Source organism: Schistocerca gregaria, chromosome 1, assembly GCF_023897955.1.
Source record: "Schistocerca gregaria isolate iqSchGreg1 chromosome 1, iqSchGreg1.2, whole genome shotgun sequence".
NCBI classification, from domain to species: domain Eukaryota; kingdom Metazoa; phylum Arthropoda; class Insecta; order Orthoptera; family Acrididae; genus Schistocerca; species Schistocerca gregaria.
Window position 1 is genome coordinate 743041992 of NC_064920.1, and position 21928 is coordinate 743063919.

General features: G+C 38.8%; 1 protein-coding gene across 4 annotated transcripts in view; it reads right to left on the reverse strand.

The window, feature by feature from the left end:
- Positions 1-21928, reverse strand: part of LOC126267441 (transcription initiation factor TFIID subunit 4) — a 184080-nt gene that overhangs the window by 74694 nt on the left and 87458 nt on the right. For 3 of the 4 annotated variants that reach the window (XM_049972718.1, XM_049972710.1, XM_049972722.1), the window contains exons 4-6: positions 19503-19715; positions 9908-10033; positions 1931-2065 (exon numbers count right to left, since the gene is read on the reverse strand). In XM_049972718.1, coding sequence (XP_049828675.1) covers positions 1931-2065; positions 9908-10033; positions 19503-19715 — 474 coding nt within the window. The remainder of the gene's footprint in view (positions 1-1930; positions 2066-9907; positions 10034-19502; positions 19716-21928) is intronic. The other variant, XM_049972730.1, reaches the window with a different exon arrangement.

Below are 21928 nucleotides of genomic sequence, written 5' to 3' on the forward strand. Positions count from 1 at the left end.
TCTATACTTACAGCTGATAAATTTCATTAACATGAAATTTAACATTATACTATAACATAATAGTCTACAACGACATCTACGTGATTTACTCTGCTATTCACAATAAGGTGCCTGGCAGAGGGGTCAATGAACCACCTTCAAGCTCTCTCTCTACTGTTCCACTCTCAAACGGTGCGTGGGAAAAACGACCATTAAAATTTTTCTGTGCGAGCCAATTTTATCATGATGATCATTTCTTCCTATGTAGGTGAGTGCCAAAAGAATGTTTCCACAATCGGAGGAGAGAACTGATGATTGAAATTTCAGGAGAAGATCCTGTCGCAACGTAAAACGCCTCTGTTTTAATGATTGCCACTCCAATTCACGTATCATATCTGTGTCACTATCTCGCCTATTTCACTATAGTACAAAGCAAGCCACCCTTCATTGAACTTTTTTGATGACATCCATCAGCCCCACCTGATGCGGATCCCACACTGTACAGCAATACTCCATAATAGGATGGGCAAGAGTGGTGTAAGAAGTCTCTTTAGCAGACCTGATGCACCTTCTAAGTGTTCTGCCAATGAATTGTAGTCTTTTGTTTGCTCTACCCACAACATTATCTATGTTATCTAGGTTATTTGCAATTGTAATCCCTACGTATTTAGTTGAATTTACTGATGACTTGACAAGATGGTAAATGACAGCATCATCTGCAAACAATCTAAGATGGCAACTAAGATTGCCTCCTGTATTGTTAATATAGATATAACACTTCCCTGGGGAACACCGGATATTACTTCTGTTTTACTCAATCACTTTCCATCTATTACTATGAACTATGACCTTTCTGACAGGAAATTACAAATCCAGTCGCACAACTAAGGCGTGCACTTTGGTTGGAAGACATTTGTGAGGAATGGTGTCAAAAGCCATCTGGAAATCTAAAAATATGGAATCAATTTGATACCCCCTGTCAATAGCACTCAGTACTTCGAGTGTATAAAGAGCTAGCTGTGTTTCACAAGAACCATGTTTTCTGAATGTGTGCTGACTATATGTCAATAAATCGTTTTCTTTGAGGTAATTCATAATGTTTGAACACAGTGTATGTTCCAAAACACTACTGCAAATTGACGTTAGTGATATGGGCCTGTAATTCAGCGGATTACTCATATTTCCCTTTTCAGGTATTGGTGTGACTGAGTAATTTTCCGGTCTTATGTAAGGAAATTCCTGTGAGCGATCAGTTGTATATAATTGCTAAATACAGAGCTATTGTATCAGCATACTCTGAAAGGAACCTGACTGGTATACAACCTGGACAAGAGGCCTTGCCTTTATTAAGTGATTCAAGCTGCTTTGCTACACCGAGCATATCTACTTCTATGTTTCTCATCTTGGCAGTTGTTCTTGATTGGAATTCAGGAATATTTACTTCATCTTCTTTGGCGAAGGAGTTTCGGAAAACCACGTTTAATAGCTCTAGTTTAGTGGCACTGTCGTCAGTGACTTCACTGTCGTTATCCCGCAGTGGAAGTATTGACTACATCTTGACACTACTGTGATTTATGTATGACCAGAATCTCTTTGGGTTTTATACCAGATTCCAAGACAGAGTTTCGCTGTGGAAATTATTAAAAGCAGTTCTCATTGAAGTACGCGCTTTATTTTGAAATTCTGCAAAACTTTGCCAATCTTGGTAATTTTGCATTCTTTTAAATTTGGCGTGCTTTTTTCGTTGCTTCTGCAACAGCAATCTGACCCATTTCATGTACAATGGGGGGAGCAGTACTATCACTTATTAATTTATGTGGTACATATGTCTCAATCACTGTCAATACTATCTCTTTGAAATCATTCCACATCTTTTCTACACTTATGTGATCAGATCGGAAGTAGTAGAACACATCATGGTATTTTTCTGAAAACATACAATGATACTTACCGCAACAATTCTGTGAGTTTGTACTGGCTGCCCAGGTCGAGGCACAGTAGTCACTCCTACACTCTGTGTTGCTGCATTGACAGGTGCCATTAGCCGCACTTGTGCCGTTGCAACTTGAGGCCTTATCTGCTGTGTCTGAAATCAATGAATGAACAAACAGTTAAATAAAACATGATTTTCATTCACTTTGCTGGGTGAACACAGCTGCAGTAACAGAATTGAAACAGTGAATTAGTAATATAGAGTGTTTCAAAAAGATAGGCCTGATTTTGGATGGCAATAAATGCAAAACATGGGATGTGCTGGCAAGGAAATGTGTGTTGTTTGAATGGGAGTGGCCTAGAGTTTAACAAAATTGCCATTACATGTGCATCAATGTGTCTTTGTAGTCAGTCAGAAGTAAGATGGTGCCTGCTCAGCAAAAGGTGTTTTGTGTGCTGCAGTTCGCAAAGAGTGAATCAGTGATTTCGGCCCATTGTGCTTTTCATTGGCGTTTTGCCATTGATCCTCTTGCACCAAACAAACATTAATCGTTGGTATCACCAACTTGAAGAGACAGGATGCTTGTGCAAAGGTAAGAGTCCACGTCGACTTCACACAGGAAAACACAGTGACTGGAACGGCTTTTTCTGCAACTTCAGGAGAATTATGACGACTTCATCTTTCTCCAGAATGGCATTCAACCACACTGGCACAACAATGTCCTTCAGTTTCTCAATGGCACTGCCTCAATGCTGGATAGGGTGCACAGGAGCAGAAGAGCACAAGACACTGCCCTGCATTCTTGGTCTCCAAAACTGCCAGAAACGACACCATGAAATTTTTTCTTGTGGGAATATGTGAAGGAAAGTGTGCTCATCTCCCCTTTACCTCATGACATAGAACAAATGAAGAACAGAGTAACAGTTGCCATAACTTCTGCAAAAGCAGATAGATTGTGTAAAGTTTATACTGAATTTTAGATAAAACTTTCAGATTTTGTGAGTATTTTGCAAGTTATCTCATCTCTGTAGTATGTTTTATTCATAAATATGGAGTTATGAAATCAGGTCATTCTTTCTGAAACATCCTGTACAGCGTAGTAATACGAGGAGTAATATTTCTAAACAGCTCAAAATTAATTTAGTCTCACTGAATAACATGCCCAATACAAATGATAACAATTACTTTGCAAGAAGCTTTTTTCTGGTATATTTTATGATGTGATGGTGCAATCATTAAGAAGCACAGGAATTTGTTGTATATAAGCACCCACTTCTTCTCCAAGCGTTATTTGATACCTTCTGAAGGGCCTGTCATACAACTGTGATGTTGAATTCATAGCAAAACACACTCTGCTTTAAGGAGTTCACTTTAACTATTTTCTACAACAAAAATACTTTACGTCTCCCTTTTGTCAACAAGATGAAATATCCTTCGGATGTACAAATTATGACCGCTGCCTATTGCAACACTGGATGCCACCTGGTGCCACTGCAGGCAAAAAAAGTATGTAAGCAAAGCAGACACAGATGGGGGATCACCCTACCAAATATATGGGCTGCAAATAGAGAATTCCACTGAGATAAGTGACTTTGACAAAGCGCAGATTATTATTACGCAGAGCCTGTGAATGAGTATCTCAAAGCAGCAAAGATAGTAGAATGTTCATGTGCTGCTGTCGTGAGTGTCTACAGAAAGAGATAGAATGACAGTGAAACTACCATTAGGTGCTAAATGGTTAGACGTCCATGACTCTACATAGAACATGGGTTCGGAGGCTTGTCTGCTCTGTAACATATGATAGATTGTGATCTGTGGCATCTCTGCCAAAAGAGCATGATGCTGGTGCATGCACAAGCATTGCAGAGCACACCATTCATTGTACATTGTCGAATATGGAGTTCTGCAGCAGACCACCCCTACATGTTCACATGTTGACCTACAACATCATCAATTATGACTGCATTGGGCACAGGATTATTAGGATTCGACCGCCGATCAATGAAAACATATCGGCTCTTTGGGTAAATCACATTTTTTCTACACAAGGTCAATGGTCTTTTCCACAGATGTCATCACTGAGATGAACGGCAGCATGCCATGGATGCAAGCTCATGGGAGCAGTATTATGTTATGGCAGACATTCTCCTATCCTTGTATGGGATCCACGGTAGTAATCAAAGACATTCAGACAGCTGCAAACCACCTGTATCATTTCATAATGCTCAAGCAGTATAATTGTCCATGTCTCGGAGCCATAGCCGTGCTGCAGTGGTTTGAGAAGCATTACAGTGGACTCACACTGAAATCTTCGTGACCAGATTCGCTTGACATTATTCCCGAAGAACCCATCTGGATCACTACTGGGTACAATCATTGCGTACGCAATACGCGGCTTTTATTCACGCGAATTAAATGACCTGTGCATAGACAGCTAATGCCACATACCTCCACAAACCTACCAACAATCTGTCGGAACCCTCATACAAAGAATCAGTAATGTACTACATTCCAAAGATGGACAAATATGCTATTAAGCAGGTGGTCATAATGTTTTGGTTCATCAATGTAAATTTAGGCTGCAATAGGTGCTTTTGTAAGCAGCGGTCACACTACAAAAACCGAACAGGATCCACACAGCTAAACTGCTCAGACGGTAGTACGGATGTTAAACTGTGAGCTAATGCTACCAAACACAAGTGTACAGCAAGAGCAAATCAGAGAACAACAACGTTATGCTTTATGGAAAGGCCAGCAAGTAACTTCTGAAGTTTAAAAATCACATAACCTAACATAAATGTTTGTTGTATTTTTCTCTTTGTCAAATTTTGACAGCTAACTGGATTAAATGAGAAATGGCTAAGCTGCTGACATATAGATAAGTACTAATTGATTTAAATAGTGGTTCTTGCTACTAGAAGCTAATCAACAGAACCAAATTACAAGGAAAACCAAAACTAGATGTCTTGCCCAAACAGCAGATAGATTTTGATAAGCAGAATAGTTACTGACCTAAACCTCTCCTTTGCACAGCTGCAAGTTAATACATGAAAGAAGTCATGCTCATACAGGCAGCTGCAGAGTTGGGAAGTGCTAATAAGCCTAGGAACTCAGAAACATCTACCACTAAACACAGTTTTTTTTAAGTGTAACTTAAAACCTTTATGCACGCAATTTTTCTCTTGCCAAACAAGACTGAACCTCTGAGCTTGACGATGAGAATCAAGACAAACTCATGTATAAGTTCCATCTGGTATTCTCAGTACCACAGAAAGAAAATTCAGGCTAAGCACCTGTTGTCTGCACTCAAAATCAAAAAGATAAAACTTAATGTTTAGTCATGCCATGTCTGCAACAATGGACAAATTTAGCATACTTCATTTAATTATGTCAAGGAGTGACTTCATTTCATGTTTTAATACCGAACCTCTGAGCAGGTAACCACTTTCAGTGAATGAACCAACCACAATTAAGTTTAACTGGAAGGTATGGAGAATGCTTTCACTAACAAGGAACATGTAAGATACAACACCCTGAAAGGTGGAGCCTTGCATAAATCTTGCAGAAATGCAGTCTGTTTAAGCCGCGTGAGTTGCCCTCTTGTGATGAGTAAGTAAATTTGTTACTGATGTGGTCTGATATCAAATAAACATCTTTTGATCACTGACCAATAAAAACAAGAAAAAGTAGGTATCTCATAATATTTTTCCCTGAGGGAGGGTACCTTCTTCAGAAACATATTTCCTGTTGCATATCTGGATATCAGCTACTTAACTTAAAATCGAGTTATATTGTTTCTTCCAGAACTGTCTTATAGTCCTGTTTCTCTAGTTTCTGTCGTAGGACTGTTTTCCTTAACACTGACAGCCATGTTAAATATCATCAATATATAAACCAGTACAGCAAATGCTAGTAAAACATTGTTCTTTTAATAACCAGTCAATTTTATGCTACACGTTGTGAGGTGCACACTTTCATTTTTTCCGCACACTTCACAATGTCCGATTCTGTGAGCCCCCCCCCCCCCCCCCAAACTGTTTACACATGTCACATTACAGTACATGTGAAACAGAAAAAAGGGCCTACTTCTTTTCCTTGAATTCATTTCTGATTTTTCAAAATACAGCTTCACACAAATAACACAGCAATGATTCTGAAGTACTGCTTGAAGAGTTTTTGGACAAATCTTTTGTTTTTGCCATTATGCAGCAGTGTGTTGATTTAAAAGCAAGCTTCTGTATACACTGAGGTGACAAAGGGGACCTACTAAAAACCTGTCACGTGCACTCCACAAATATTCTGTTACCTGAGTAGCTACGTCCTTCGTGTAGTGCACTCGAGACCTGTAAGGGAAGCCCATAAATCCCCACCCTATAATGCAGGTCTAGAAATCTGCAGCCAAGACTGTCACAGGGTCAACAAAGTCTTTGGCTGAGACCCTCCACTAGGCTCAAGAAAGTGAAGTACATTGGTCCAATCAGTTGTTGGGAAAGCACACCTGGTCAATTAGATGACAGTGGATACCACTAAACGGCACAATAAATCCAAATAGGAAGGATGATATATTTAGGGTTAACATCTCATAATCAACAAACTCATTACAGGTTGGCAATACACTGAGAAGGAAGTTGACATCTTGCTTTCCAAAGAAATCATACTGGTACTCAGCTTAAGCAATTCTGGGAACCGTATTCAATGTTGAAGATGATTTGAAACTACTCCCAAATGTAAGCCTCTATATGAAGATTTAACATGCAAGTCCACTGCTGAGCACCTATTCTGAAGAACATTAACCATACCAAAAATCGTACATAGAGTGCCATAAGAGAAGACACATAAAGCCTTCAATGACAAGAGAGTGAAATAAACCCCCCTGAAGTCCTTACCATTTCTATAATGATTCAAATCACTATTGATACAGTTGAAGGCTTTTCAAAACATCTATTGTGATGGATGGTATTAACACTAATGTAATATTTTGTTCTTGTGGAAAATGTGATCTGTTGTTCCTTTCTCAGATTTATGCTTTCTTCATAATTTCTTAGCTCTTCAGTTGTATCACAAATTGCAGTTCAAATAAAAGAATAAGCCTTTCTGGAAAGTAAAATTATTTAAAATGACTGTTGGCTACATATTATCACAAACACTTTAAGATTAAAGGAGACCACTCATCAAAAAGCACAAGTGTTGAGTTGTCAACAGGCACACTAAAAAGTGTGTGCACCTATCAACAACTCAACACTACTGCTTTGTGGTAAGCGAACTCAAAGCTTCAGCTGTGGAGTGAGTGGTCTCTTTTAATCCTGAAGCACTCACATTCTATAAGAACTTTCCCTCAGCATTTACCACAAACACATTTTTTATATAATATCATGAAATAGCATTTTTACTGAAATCATTTTTACAACTGCTACATTTCCCAAAATTGTCTCAAATCACTTTACTTCCCTGCCACGTTAAGTCCTGAATGTGAATAATGTATGGTAGGCGCACTTTTGTTGTAAAGCAAGGGCTGGGCAAACTCTAGTGGAATGAATTTGTAGAAAGTTCTGATAGAATTTAAATGCTTGGGCATTAAAAGAACCACACAACAAAAAGCAGAAGAGCTGAGTCGAGCACACACATAAAGGAAGAAAACCTGCTAACTTTTGGAGTAATCCTTTTCTGAGCTAGAGTATACACACACAGGAAAATAGCACGTGCACATATACACACACCCATACTCTCACACGGCACCAGCTGAAGGCACAATGTTGCATTTTGGCAGGTGGTCAGGTTGTGTGAGGTTTGTATCAGATGGTGTAGGTAGTGAGAGAGGCAGATAGCAGGGAGAGGGTTTGGGGGTGAGTGGTTCGCAGCTTGGTGAGCGGCAGTTGGTTTTCCAGCTAGGAATGAGGGACGGAAAGGTCACAGGAGCACGCACTAGACATGTGATGCAAAGTTGTTGTAGCCAGAGGAAAGCAGTGTATGCAAATAGATGTCAGGAAGTGAATTTGGGAGAGGGTGACAGGGTAGAGGAAGGAGAACTTGTAGGGGGGACAGTGTGGGGACATTGATCAATTACACAAGGGAAGGATGTGTTGCAAGGGTAACTCCCCTTTGTGTATTACAGAGAAGCTGGTGATAGAGGGAAGGATATAAATGGCAGGGGTTGTGAAGCGGCCACTGATATTCGGCATTTTGTGCTCAGCTGCATTTTGTGCCATTGGATGGTTAACACTGTTCTTGACAATGGTTTGGCAGTGGCCACTCATCCTTGTGGGCAACTGGCTAGTATCCATATTGACACAAAAAGCTGTGCACTGTTTGCAGGAGAGTTATTATATGGCATGACTGCTTTCACAGGGGGCCCGGCCCTCTATGGGGTAGGAGAAGCCTGTGACAGGACTGGAGTAGGAAGTACTGTGTGAATGGATCGAGCAGGTATTGTGCCTGGGTTGTGGTTGTGGTTGGGCAGGTTCTTGCCCCTTGGTCTTCCAAAGAGGTATGATGCCTGTGGCAAGGGATCGGGTGTGGGGTGGCATAGGGGTAGACTAGGATGTTGTGTAGGGTGGGTGGGTAGTGGACTCTGATTATCTGCCACCATGCCCTGAAATGAGGGAAATCCTACCAAAGATTCTTCCCACTCCTCCTAAAGTGGAGTTCTGTCACCCAACCAACCTACACAACATCTTAGTCCACCCATATGCCACCCCACTCCCAACCTCTTTACTCAGAAATCATATCACTGAGAAAGACCCAGGTGTAAGACCTGCCCAATCTACCCAACCAGCACTTCCTTTTCCAGTCTTGTCACAGGCTTATCCCATCAGAGGCTGGGCCACCAGTGAAAGCAGCCATGTCATACATCAGCTCTGCTGCGATCATTGCATGGCTTTTTTTACTGATATTACTACCAATCAGCTGTCCACCAGGACGAACAGCCACTGCCAAACTGTGGTCAGGAGCAAAGTAGACCACCCTGCAGCACAACATGCAGCTGAGCATAACATGCTCAATTTCAATGGCTGCTTCACAATCTGGGTCATCTGGATCCTTCACTCAACAATCAATTTCTCTTAACTAAGCATGGGAGTTATCCTTGCAACACATCCTTTGCTTCTGCAATTGTCCTGATCTAAATCTCCAATCCCAATGGTTTTCCATTCATCTGTCCTGTCACTCCCTCCTAAATTCCTGTCACAATGTCACCTTCAGCCTGTGCTAGTATCCACTGGCTCCAACAACCTTGTATCACACACCTAGCCCTTGTTCCTGCCACCCGTTCCTCCCTCATTTCTCCTAGCTGGCAAACAAGCTGCCTCCTGCCTAGCCACAAGCCACTCACCCCGACCCCTCTCCCTACCTCCTGCCTCTTCCTCGATCAACCCACCCCACCTGACACAACCACCATCACAACCTAGACCACCTGCTTAAATGCAGAATTGTGATCTCAAGAAGTTTTTTCCTTTATATGTATGCCTGTCAAACACTCAATGCATCTGTTAGTGGAATAAGCGTATGCTTAAAGAGTGTCATGCAGCCATACTATCATTGCTGATCCTGAAATACTACAGGCAGATGTAAAGTCACTAAATGGAAAGAGCAGTGCAAGCCTTTAAGAATGCATTAGTTCCCCTATTATCAATTTCTTTTATTCCTCTTTAGCAGCTGAACTGATATGACAGCAAACGTACAATCACTGTTGTTTATACTATGACCATCTCAGTTTCTAAGAAACTGACTTCCATCTCATAAAAAACTTTTTCTGCCCCTGTTGATTACTCGTATTTATATTCACGTCCGTCATCTGTTGTTGGATACCAAACATAACACACGTTAACAAGAGAAATTTTTTAGACTTATCTTTTTTAAGAACATGAAAGTAATCTACTTCTTGACCAATATTAAAATAACTTCTTCACATATAAATGAGTTCTGTTTACATATAGAAGGATTTATGAATTAAAGTGGAAAAATATTCAGTATAAAATTATTTGGTATAAAAATGATTACCTGCACTTGAGGAACCATTGTAGAATTTGCCAGCGAGAAGACAACTGCACTTTGAGGTGGTGGCCGAATGCCATCAATGACAAGTTCTTTCGTAGCTAAAGACTGGCGGAGGAGTGGCAAGCTTTTCTGTAACAAAATACACTCATTGGAACAAAAATAAAGTGTAAGTGTATTTATCTGCCACAGCTGATATAGTTTTCAACATAAATCTATAAACTGACAAATTAGAAAATCATTTCAGCCTAATACACACATATTTAAGCACAGATATGATTAAAAATTAGCCAAACTTGTACTGGAAGATCCCTAATTTGCACAGTTCCTACTCTGATATAAAGGACATACCTGAAAAATCGAGGCCAGTGATTCAAACTAGAAACTACAAATTAGCATGAAATTACATATAACAGAATGTAGATGTGCAAATTCTGGGCCTTTGCTTTTCTTAATAATGAAAGCTAAACACATTTTGGAAGAATAGAAAACTTTTAAACAGATGGCAAAGAGGACAAATGAAAATGTCTATTGCTGAAGTTACCAACTCCAAAAAAGTCACAGCAGACAACAGAAACCTTAAGCATCTTCCGGTCAGTGTAGGTTGTGGTAGTTATATAGAGGTGAAGGGGCTTGCACAAGATAGACTAGTGTAGAGAGCTGCATCATACTAGACTTCAGACTAAAGACCACACCAATAACACACTTTACTACTTTTCTCTACCGAAATTAATTTGTGCTGTGTATTTCCAGGAAGAGCCCTAATATTAATTAATGCAGCATTTCAATTCCCATAGTAACTAATATAAATATGAAAAAAACCTTTTAGTTGCAAACCACACAAATTACCCTGTTACCTTTCCTGTATAATGCAACTCTCATACATTTAAACAAGAATACAATACTAGATGAATATCAGTTTCTATTAGTTTCCCTACATTTTAACATCATGAGTTTCATATGATCTGCTTTCACAGTTCTATTCCTGGGCACAAAAATGCTAAACTGGTGTGTGTAATTCTACATTTCGCCACGAGGGGTACTTTTCTAGGGGTTCCAGATTTACATAAATAAAAAATTTACTTATGCAAATCCAAATATGACAAGTTACTACTTGTTTTTCCTCCAACATCACTTGTTCATCTCTCTATTTCAGCTATTAGGAATGTACGTGATAGGAAATTATTTATGATTATTATAGTGAGTTTCTAAGTTATTGTGATAACTTTATTCTATTAAAATATTTCTTTGGAATATCCTAACTTTTCCAATTTGAAATTACAAATTTCCCTGGGCTAATTTGTCTCATAGGCAAAAAACAGTTATGCTTTACTGGTGTCCATGCAATCAAATTATGTAGTTTAAACAGCCACTAATAAGTGGCATGGAATCAGAATACAGCTAGGATGTAATGCATCACAAACTATGCCACTAAATTGTTCAATATCAGAGATAGACAGTGTGTACAAACAGAACTAATGGAGCATCAAGCTGAAATATTCTGAGAAATGGATCCAGATTGAATGTCAATAAAATAAAATTATAATTTTAGTCTACCACAAAGAATAGTTAACCATTAGGTTCAACTTTGACCTTCGGCCCCCTCAATGAAGTTCTTGATATGCAGTAATTGCCACTTCCCTCTGCGTAACATTTCAGTTTTCTAACCACATGACAGAACAAAGTTAGGGAGGAAAAATATTGGAAATACTCAGAAGAAGAGTGCTCTTGATACTATACTGACATTGAATATATTATGGAGAGCTCTGAATTTGCATTTGAAAACACAGAGCCAGCACTGGTAAATAACACTGTGCAAGAAACATTTCCCAGGCTAACATAACGACTACTCCTAAATCTCTAGAATCACTGTGACTGATGTTGCTGAAAGAGAGAGAGAGAGAAAGAGAGAGAGAGAGAAAGAGAAAGAGAGAGAGAGAGAGAGAGAGAGAGAGACTGCCCAACCTTGGTAGGTGATTCAACAAAGTCTAACAGGGTGCCCTTAAAACTCAACTCCTCCTGAACAGACCACAAAGGCCCAACAGTACTGACCAGCCACCGTGCCATCCTCAGCCCACAAGTGTCACTGGATACAGATATGGAGGGGCATGTCGTCAGCATACCGCTCTCCTGGCTGTATGTCAGTTTACAAGACCGGAGTCACTGCTCCTCAGTTTGCACCATAAGGGCCGAGTGCAAACAGGGTGCCCTTGCAAGTATCAAGTCCCATTTAACAACTTTAGTGGCTTAAGAGGTATGTTCAATGATCTACATCACAATCAGAAACAACATTCATTTTCAAGTGACGTGTAGAAAACATAATGTGCACAATTATGTGGAGCCACACTAGTTATGTCATATTAATTGCATCTACGGCCTTATGGTTACAATTCACCAGGTTGCAACTTCAATGCTCTAGACACATTTAATAGTTTTGAAGTCTTAGGTACATTTGCTCCAATAAAGTGTAAATTGTCCTCACAAAGTGAGAGTGCCATCTTACAGTCTCACTCTCTTCTGCCCAGTAACAAAAATGTATATAAAATGAACCACTAAACACACAACAATCTTTCTCAACTGCAGCAACAAATAACAGTTTTAAAATCTCATTAAGGCACTTCATCTCAAAATAAAGATATATCCTTTATTTTGGCCATTAACTTTCTATAAGAAAAATCCATCCATGCCACCCATGCAAAATGTACCATGTCAACCAAAACTGCGGTAAATGTAAAAGAAGGGTTTAGAACTAATACCTGTGATAAATATAAAAGAAGGGTTTAGAACTAATACCAATAAAGATCATATTTGTGTTTTCTTTCATAGTGCTCTCTCATTATCCTGATATGTTATTCATACCTACTCCTTCTAAGGTCACAGTGATTTATCAATCAATCAGCAAAAAATTCCCTTTCTAAAAAAATTCTGGAAATATTATAACACCATATCTGAACCCAACAGTATGGCTAATTAGAGAAAATGTCAACAACTTTAAACTTTTTGACTTCTACAAACATGTTAACATGTGACACTGCACTTGGACCAAAATGCACTGGATGTGTCTAGGCAACTTGGGGTATGCTTTTCCTAATTTCCTCCAGACATATTAGCTTATGCCACTGTGCAGACCCCTGAGTGTCACAGACATGTCCTAATGCATTGCCACTCAAGTACCAGTGTTTTGTAACTGTGTTAACACATAACAGTCATGTTTCTACTCTGACCTACAACATATGCATGAACTTTTAGAATGTTTACTACAAATCTTTATGTGCAATTTCTGTTGGAGTCATCTGCTGCAGTTTTAAACTTTGCTTTATATTTTCAACTATCTTTAAGGCTTGGCATCATAGTGTTATAAATGGTGTTCACTGTCACACAAAGGAAGAAATCCTGGAGATAACCAGTAAGAGTCAAACTGAGAATGAATTATTCTGCATCGGTTATAGTGGCAACTACTAAAAACTCTGAGGTAGCTGTTCCAGTTGCATATTTCAGCAGGTGTAACTCCCTAATTTATTATTTGTACATGAGGTGCAATATACAGACCTTCAAAATATGAAGAATTTTAAAGTCATACTGCAATTTTTTGGAAAAGACAGGCATTAGATGACTAAGGTTAAACCTAAGACAAATAGATTTTTGATGTACAAGAAATATTTTAAAACTCATGAACACATATATAAGCTGCTCAATACGAAAAGTGGTATGCCAAAGTGACATATCTGCATAGCGAATGTATTACGGATGGGCTAGCAGGACTACACTGACTAAGCACAGTTTGCTATAGTTTAAGGAACAAATCATGCCGGAAGCTTCCAAACGTGTCACAATATAAGTTCAATAATATTGGTACAAACAAAAATTATTACTGTTCTTCACAACAAATTCAGATGTATTTGAGTGTATCACAACAGTCATTACATCTTATTTACTCAGATACAATATAACAGAGCACTTTAAACTAAATAAACATCCCTCGCAGGCAGAGAAAACATTGTAACCTGTATCTTATCAAACAGTAGCCAGGGACTTGTGATCCAAGAATAGCACCATAACTGTTGTTGTGGTCTTCAGTCCTGAGACTGGTTTGATGCAGCTCTCCATACTACTCTATCCTGTGCAAGCCTCTTCATCTCCCAGTACCCACTGCAACCTACATCCTTCTGAATCTGCGTAGTGTAGTCATCTCTTTGTCTCCCTCTACAATTTTTACCCTCCACGCTGCCCTCCAATACTAAATTGGTGATCCCTTGATGAATCAGAACATGTCCTACCAACCGATCCCTTCTTCTGCTCAAGTTGTGCCACAAACTTCTCTTCTCCCCAATCCTATTCAACACTTCCTCGTTAGTTGTGTGATCTACCCATCTAATCTTCAGCATTCTTCTGTAGCACCACATTTCGAAAGCTTCTATGCTCTTCTTGTCCAAACTATTTATCGTCCATGTTTCACTTCCATACATGGCTACACTCCATGCAAATACTTTCAGAACTGTCTTCCTGACACTTAAATCTATACTCGATGTTAACAAATTTCTCTTCTTCAGAAACGCTTTCCTTGCCATTGCCAGTCTACATTTTATATCCTCTCTACTTCGACCATCATCAGTTATTTTGCTCCCCAAATACTACTTTAAGTGTCTCATTTCCTAATCTAATACCCTCAACATCACCCGATTTACTTCGACTACATTCCATTATCCTCGTTTTGCTTTTGTTGATGTTCATCTTATATCCTCCTTTCAAGACACTATCCATTCCATTCAACTGCTCTTCCAAGTCCTTTGCTGTCTCTGACAGAATTACAATGTCATCGGCGAACCTCAAAGTTTTTATTTCTTCTCCATGGATTTTAATACCTACTCCGAACTTTTCTTTTGTTTCCTTCTCTGCTTGCTCAATATACAGATTGAATAACATCGAGGAGAGGCTACAACCCTGTCTCACTCCTTTCCCAACAATTGCTTCCCTTTCATGCCCCTCGACTCTTTATAACTGCCATCTGGTTTCTGTACAAATTGTAAATAGCCTTTCGCTCCCTGTATTTTACCCCTGCCACCTTCAGAATTTGAAAGAGAGTATTCCAGTGAACATTGTCAAAAGCTTTCTCTAAGTCTACAAATGCTGGAAACATAGGTTTGCCCTTCCTTAATCTAGCTTCTAAGTCGTAGGGTCAGTATTGCCTCACGTGTTCCAACATTTCTACGGAATCCAAACTGATCTTCCCCGAGGTCAATTTCTACTAGTTTTTCCATTCGTCTGTAAAGAATTCGCGTTAGTATTTTGCAGCTGTGACTTATTATACTGATAGTTCGGTAATTTTCAGATCTGTTAACACCTGCTTTCTTTGGGATTGGAATTATTATATTCTTCTTCAAGTCTGAGGGTATTTCGCCTGTTTCATACATCTTGCTCACCAGATGGTAGAGTTTTGTCATGACTGGCTCTCCCAAGGCCGTCAGTAGTTCCAATGGAATGTTGTCTACTCCAGGGGCCTTGTTTCGACTCAGGTCTTTCAGTGCTCTGTCAAACTCTTCACACAGTATCGTATCTCCCATTTCATCTTCATCTACATCCTCTTCCATTTCCATAATATTGTCCTCAAATACATCGCCCTTGTATAGACCCTCTATATACTCCTTCCACCTTTCTGCTTTCCCTTCTTTGCTTAGAACTGGGTTTCCATCTGAGCTCTTGATGTTCATACAAGTGGTTCTCTTTTCTCCAAAGGTCTCTTTAATTTTCCTGTATGCAGTATCTATCTTACCCCTAGTGAGATAAGCCTCTACATCCTTACATTTGTCCTCTAGCCATGCCAGCTTAGCCATTTTGCACTTCCTGTCGATCTCATTTTTGAGACGTCTGTATTCCTTTTTGCCTGCTTCATTTACTGCATTTTTATATTTTCTCCTTTCATCAATTAAATTCAATATTTCTTCTGTTACCCAAGGATTTCTAGTAGCCCTTGTCTTTTTACCTACTTGATCCTCTGCTGCCTTCACTACTTCATCCCTCAAAGCTACCCATTCTTCTTCTTCTGTATTTCTTTCCCCCATTCCTGTCAATTGTTCCCTTATGCTCTCCCTGGAACTCTGTACAACCTCTGGTTCTTTCAGTTTATCCAGGTCCCACCTCCTTAAATTTCCACGTTTTTGCAGTTTCTTCAGTTTTAATCTACAGGTCATATCCAATAGATTATGGTCAGAGTCCACATCTGCCCCTCGAAATGTCAAACAATTTAAAACCTGGTTCCTAAATCTCTGTCTTACCATTATATAATCTATCTGACACCTGTCAGTATCTCCAGGCTTCTTCCATGTATACAGCCTTCTTTTATGATTCTTGAACCAAGTGTTACCTATGATTAATTTGTGCTCTGTGCAAAATTCTACCAGGCGGCTTCCTCTTTCATTTCTTTGCCCCAGTCCATTATCACCTACTATGTTTCCTTCTCTCCCTTTTCCTACTACCGAATTTCAGTCACCCATGACTATTAAATTTTCGTCTCCCTTCACTATCTGAATAATTTCTTTGATTTGATCATACATTTCATCAATTTCTTCGTCATCTGCTGAGCTAGTTGGCATATAAACTTGTACTACTGTGGTAGGTGTGGGCTTCGTATCTATCTTGGCCACAATAATGAGTTCACTATGCTGTTTGTAGTAGCTTACCCGCATTCCTATTTTCCTATTCATTATTAAACCTACTCCTGCATTATCCCTATTTGATTTTGTGTTTATAACGCTGTAGTCACCTGACCAGAAGACTTGTTCCTCCTGCCACTGAACTTCACTAATTCCCACTATATCTAACTTTAACCTATTAATTTCCCTTTTTAAATTTTCTAACCTACCTGCCCGATTAAGGGATCTGACATTCCACGCTCCGATCCGTAGAATGCCAGTTTTCTTTCTCCTGATAACGACATCCTCTTGAGTAGTCCCCGCCCGGAGATCCGAATTTTACCTCCGGAATATTTTACCCAAGAGGACGCCATCATCATTTAATCATACAGTAAAGCTGCATGTCCTCGGGAAAAATTTCGGCCGTAGTTTCCCCTTGCTTTCAACCGTTCACAGTACTAGCACAGCAAGGCCGTTTTGGTTATTGTTACAAGGCCAGATCAGTCCATCATCCAGACTGATGCCCCTGCAACTACTGAAAAGGCTGCAGCCCCTCTTCAGGAACCCCAAGTTTGTCTGGCCTCTCAACAGATACCCCTCCGTTGTGGTTGAACCTACGGTACTGCTATCTGTATCGCTGAGGCACGCAAGCCTCCCCACCAACGGCAAGTTCCATGGTTCATGGGGGGAGGAGCACCATAACTATTAATAGATTATTCACTTCTTGGGTAAGTACAATGAGAAATACATACAGAACAGCATGTAATACTGATAGATAGTTCAGAAGAAACAGTGAACTGCTAAAGTGAAAAAATACAGGCACATCGCTTGCCTCATAGACTACTAAAATTGAAAAATGTTGGAAACATGTAACACTTGGTCACAAGAGTAATTTAACATCTCTGTGTGTGACTAATTCATCTGGAGATAGGCTTCAAAGTTACAAATTTCACTCTGCTGGTGGTAAGTCGGCAGAAGGAAATCTGCAAGATTCACTTGACTAAAAAGATGCATAAACAGCAACAACAATAACTGAGGTTTATTCCTTTGTGCTGTGCTTCAGTACAGCTACATTGACAGCTGTCAAATGACACATTTTTAAAGAACCCAGCATCAACAAAGAAACAGGCAACTTGTCAGAAGAAATTGCATGAAAAATCTATGGGACAACAATGACCGTCTTTCCTTTACTACCAATTTGCTTTCACAGTACAGAAAATGAAAGATGGGAAAAGTTTAATTAAAGCTTTTGAGAGACAGTATGACAATGACTTACCCTCTGAAGATATCGTAAGAATGAGAAAACTGTGATACCTTCATGGACTGTAAAGCCTCTTCTGGGCAAAATGTCAAGGTTCTGTCAAGACTTGCCATTTAAATGCAACCCTCACCTAAAGTAAAGACAGTTGAGACAATGGTACACTGACCATCAGTTTGCAGTACAACATTGTGAACTGTCTAAGGGGAAGTAACCTGAACCTTATTCTGAATAAAAAGAAGCAGCTATTGCACCATCTAAAATAAGAAATTGGTGATCTAGTAGACAATTTCTGTTAGACAGAACTGTTAAAACGATTATGACAACCTCCATATACGTTGCAGTTGAGACATCTGCTATTAGGACATAAGAAATGCAATAGGTTATCCATTCCATTTTTTTCCTTGAAAAGTGTAAGTCATTGATTTTTTTACACTTTTACCTGTCTTCAAAGTATCCATCATAAACTGAGCCAGATTAATTATCCAACACTTGCCTGTCAACCAATTTGATGCTACTTCTGTTGTAAGACATTCCAACGACATTCAATTTCTTGTAACTTATTTGTTTTACTTCAACTCTCTTTTTTGGGTGATCTCCTCTTCTAAAACTTTTAGCTTAATAAAAAATAGTCAAAAAAGAATAAGTCTGAATGTGATTTATTTTGGATCATAGATCATTGTTACTAGTTTTTTATATATAAATATCTTATCAAGAGAACAATGGTAACTTCCTTAACAGAAACCTATGTTAGATTAGATTTTGCGTACAGTTTATTCCTGTATTTACTGCATTACTTATCTCCTTTGACTGGACACAATGGGAGGATGTGCAGTTTTTGGCTGTTCATACCTTAGAAATTATGAGGTTCAACACCACTTTTCAGTAGCTGCAAGTTTTGTGACTTTTGAGCATTTGCTTTAAGGAATTAGCAATTATGCATGTTTTACTAAAACGTAAATGCATTTACAGTATATGGACTTCTTATGTCTTTGATATGTCCAGTTTTGTACATTAATGATATTAATATCAAAAATGTTCACGTAATCAATACATAAGTAAATCATGACATTTACCACTTTTTGAGTGTTCCATATGTTCAAGCTCTATACCTTCAACTATGTCCAAGTTAAAAAAAGTCTTATGGAGACTTTTAAATAAGTTCCTAGACATGCTTACAATGAGTTCCTAGAAATGCTTACAATGAGTATGACGCTGCAACATAATGGTGGAGAATTCTCTTAAATATTATGTACATTTTAACTAGACTCTCATATGTAAATTAGTAAGAAGTGCAACATGCACAACCCAGTCTTACAAAGGATTCTAGTGTCCATTGCTACAGAAACCGTTATGATGTACTCGTTCAAAGAATCAAAACATATGTGAGTCACAAAAATGTTGTATGCAAAATTTGTTATCAAACTAAATCAGCAAAGAATACAAGAGTCACGGTTATTTCAAATAATAATAAAATGCAGAAGCATGCATAAATAAAATGGTGTATCACATAATACCAGTGAAACTGAAGAGGAAACAGAATATTCCATTGGAATAACAATAAGATAACTCAAAAGGTCCAGACCCACAAAGAATAAAGCTTGAAGAAACAAATTGTCATACCTACCTGCAGGAAAAAAAGAGAAAAAAAATATTATTACCAAATATATCATAAAAAGCTGCAAGCACATAAAATTTAATTTAAACAAAAGACCTTTAAAAATCCAATGAGGCAGGGTTGTGGAGATGCATTCAGTAATCGCTCAAGCCGATCGCAGAACTCCTCTGGTTCAACCTTGGTGTCAATCAACTCTTGGATTAGTGTACGCACATTCCTTTCCACAGATTTTGGTTCTCGACTTGAGAGCTCCAACAGATTTGCAAGAAATTTGCGACATTTTTCTTTGGTAGTGTCAACTGTGTGTCGCTGAAAAATTATTCACAGGAATTACATTTAGCCATCTAAATGCAATATGTGCAACTGAAGAATAAACTTCCTGTTAAGAAAAGCTAAGTGCAAGCTAAAAAAAAAACACCTGTAACTAAAAATAAGCACAGGTAATAAACAATAAAAGCAGAACAGAAAGCCATCACTCCGTAAGTAAAAAGCTAGTGCATGCTTAAAAGTTCATGGCCTGTTCTTTCTGAATCAAACTGACTACACCTCAAAACAACACATTCAGTTTTAGATATCTGACAATGATTGAGTGCTATTATCAGATAGGCGTTATCAACAGTTTGGATGGCAAATGAGAGCATGCAACATCTGTGAATGTCAGTAAAACTATACTAACAATGAAAAAAAGAATGACACGTCAATTATGAAAGAAGGGTGAAAGAATATACTCAACAGAAAAGCAAGTCAGAATATCAGCAAATGCATTAACAAAAGAATTGACTATGATAATGAAATGAGTTGGAGGGCTCTGAAGTCACTATTTCAATATGAAACTGCAGTCACTGAAAATTCTGATATTGTTGTGCTTCTGTGTGAATGTTAAATGTTATTCATGTATGACAAAATCCACAAACTTCATTAACATTTGTAACAATTTCAACATAACAAAATGGTCGAAATGAATCCAACCCCAGAATAAGTACACTCAACAAAAATTTAGTAGCCCCAAAAAGACATCATGTTAATTCTGTGAAAAACCACATCTAGACACGATAATAGCCTCAATTCGGTGAGGAAAAGAGTCCCTAAGTTTCTTCATGTGAACCACATCCATCTGAAGCCACTCCGATTAGATCCCATCGAACTACCAGATTACCGAGATGCTGGTTGCTATGCTTTCCCCAGTGATCCAGGAAGTCTCAAATATCTTCTACAAGGTTAAGAACAGATGATTTAGTGGGGTAGTCGAGATACGACAGGGAACCAGAATGATCATCAAGCCAGGAATTTAAGTATGCATCCCTGGGAACATGGCTGTTGTCATCTAAGAAGACAGGAGTGTCTACAGCATAATCATCACTAACTTGTAGAAGAAACAGCAACACTTTGTCACTGCAAATGTTAATAAACATCCTGATTCACATTCACACTAATCTGAATTTAGTGGGCCCACCCCCCAAAACACCACAAAATAACCTCTGTCCTGAATTACATCCAACAAACACTGCAGGTTAATTGGCTCATAGCTTGTCTGGTGCACTTGGCGCCGTGCACTACTTAAAAGCAGCAATGTTGTTCTGCAACATACCTGACACAAAATGTTTGTCAAGATGGACCTGTATTCACAGACACCAGCAATTCCGTTCAGGTTTGAAACTGTCACTGACAAGGCAAGACACCCATCTCTGTACCCTGTCGCTTAAATATTTTTATGGCAACTGCACTTACACTGTTACATGACAGAGTGACACACTCATCATTGCAGGTATGTGGACGATCTGCACTGATACACTGCACACTGCACACTATATCCTTTCTGCCATTCCGCCACATTTACAAATCGACTGATTTTTATGTGCTCATTCTATACCATCTGCAGCTCTCCAAAACAATCAATGTGCACTTTCAAGGTGATGACTAATATTTTGTCAGTTAGCTACAGTGTATCAGCAAAGCCAAATGGTGTCTGCGTAAGGCTGTGCAGTGCTCTCAGGTGTATGCCCAAAAGATCAGTTTTCTGGCAAGTTGCTCAGTGAGGGATCACCAACTGTAGTGGAAGCATGGAAGCATGTGCCAGTACAAATGACACATGTCAAGGGGCACAAAAACTGCAAGGGAAAAAATTCAAACAGAGCAGAATGACGAGTTTCTGAGAAATGTGATCGTCATGCCATGGTATTTCAGCTCAAAAATGTCACACAGCTGTGACAATGATTCATGCATAGAACCTGTGGATAAATTTATTACAAAGGAATAGGCAGAAATTGGCCCAACCAATGTCACTCATGCCATTATATCAGCTTCCACTGACCAGAAACTACATGGTGTCTTAAAAGAAAGTTTCCATTTGATGTGTCAAAATAAAATAGTGGATGAAGTCTATTGACAAAATTTTTATTTATAATTGAAATATATGGTTTAGGAATTTATTTCTTAAAAATAATGTCATTTAAACTGAATCCAGCATGCCTATGGCACTCATTTAAACAAACAAATTAGCATGACAGCTTGGCATGTAAACA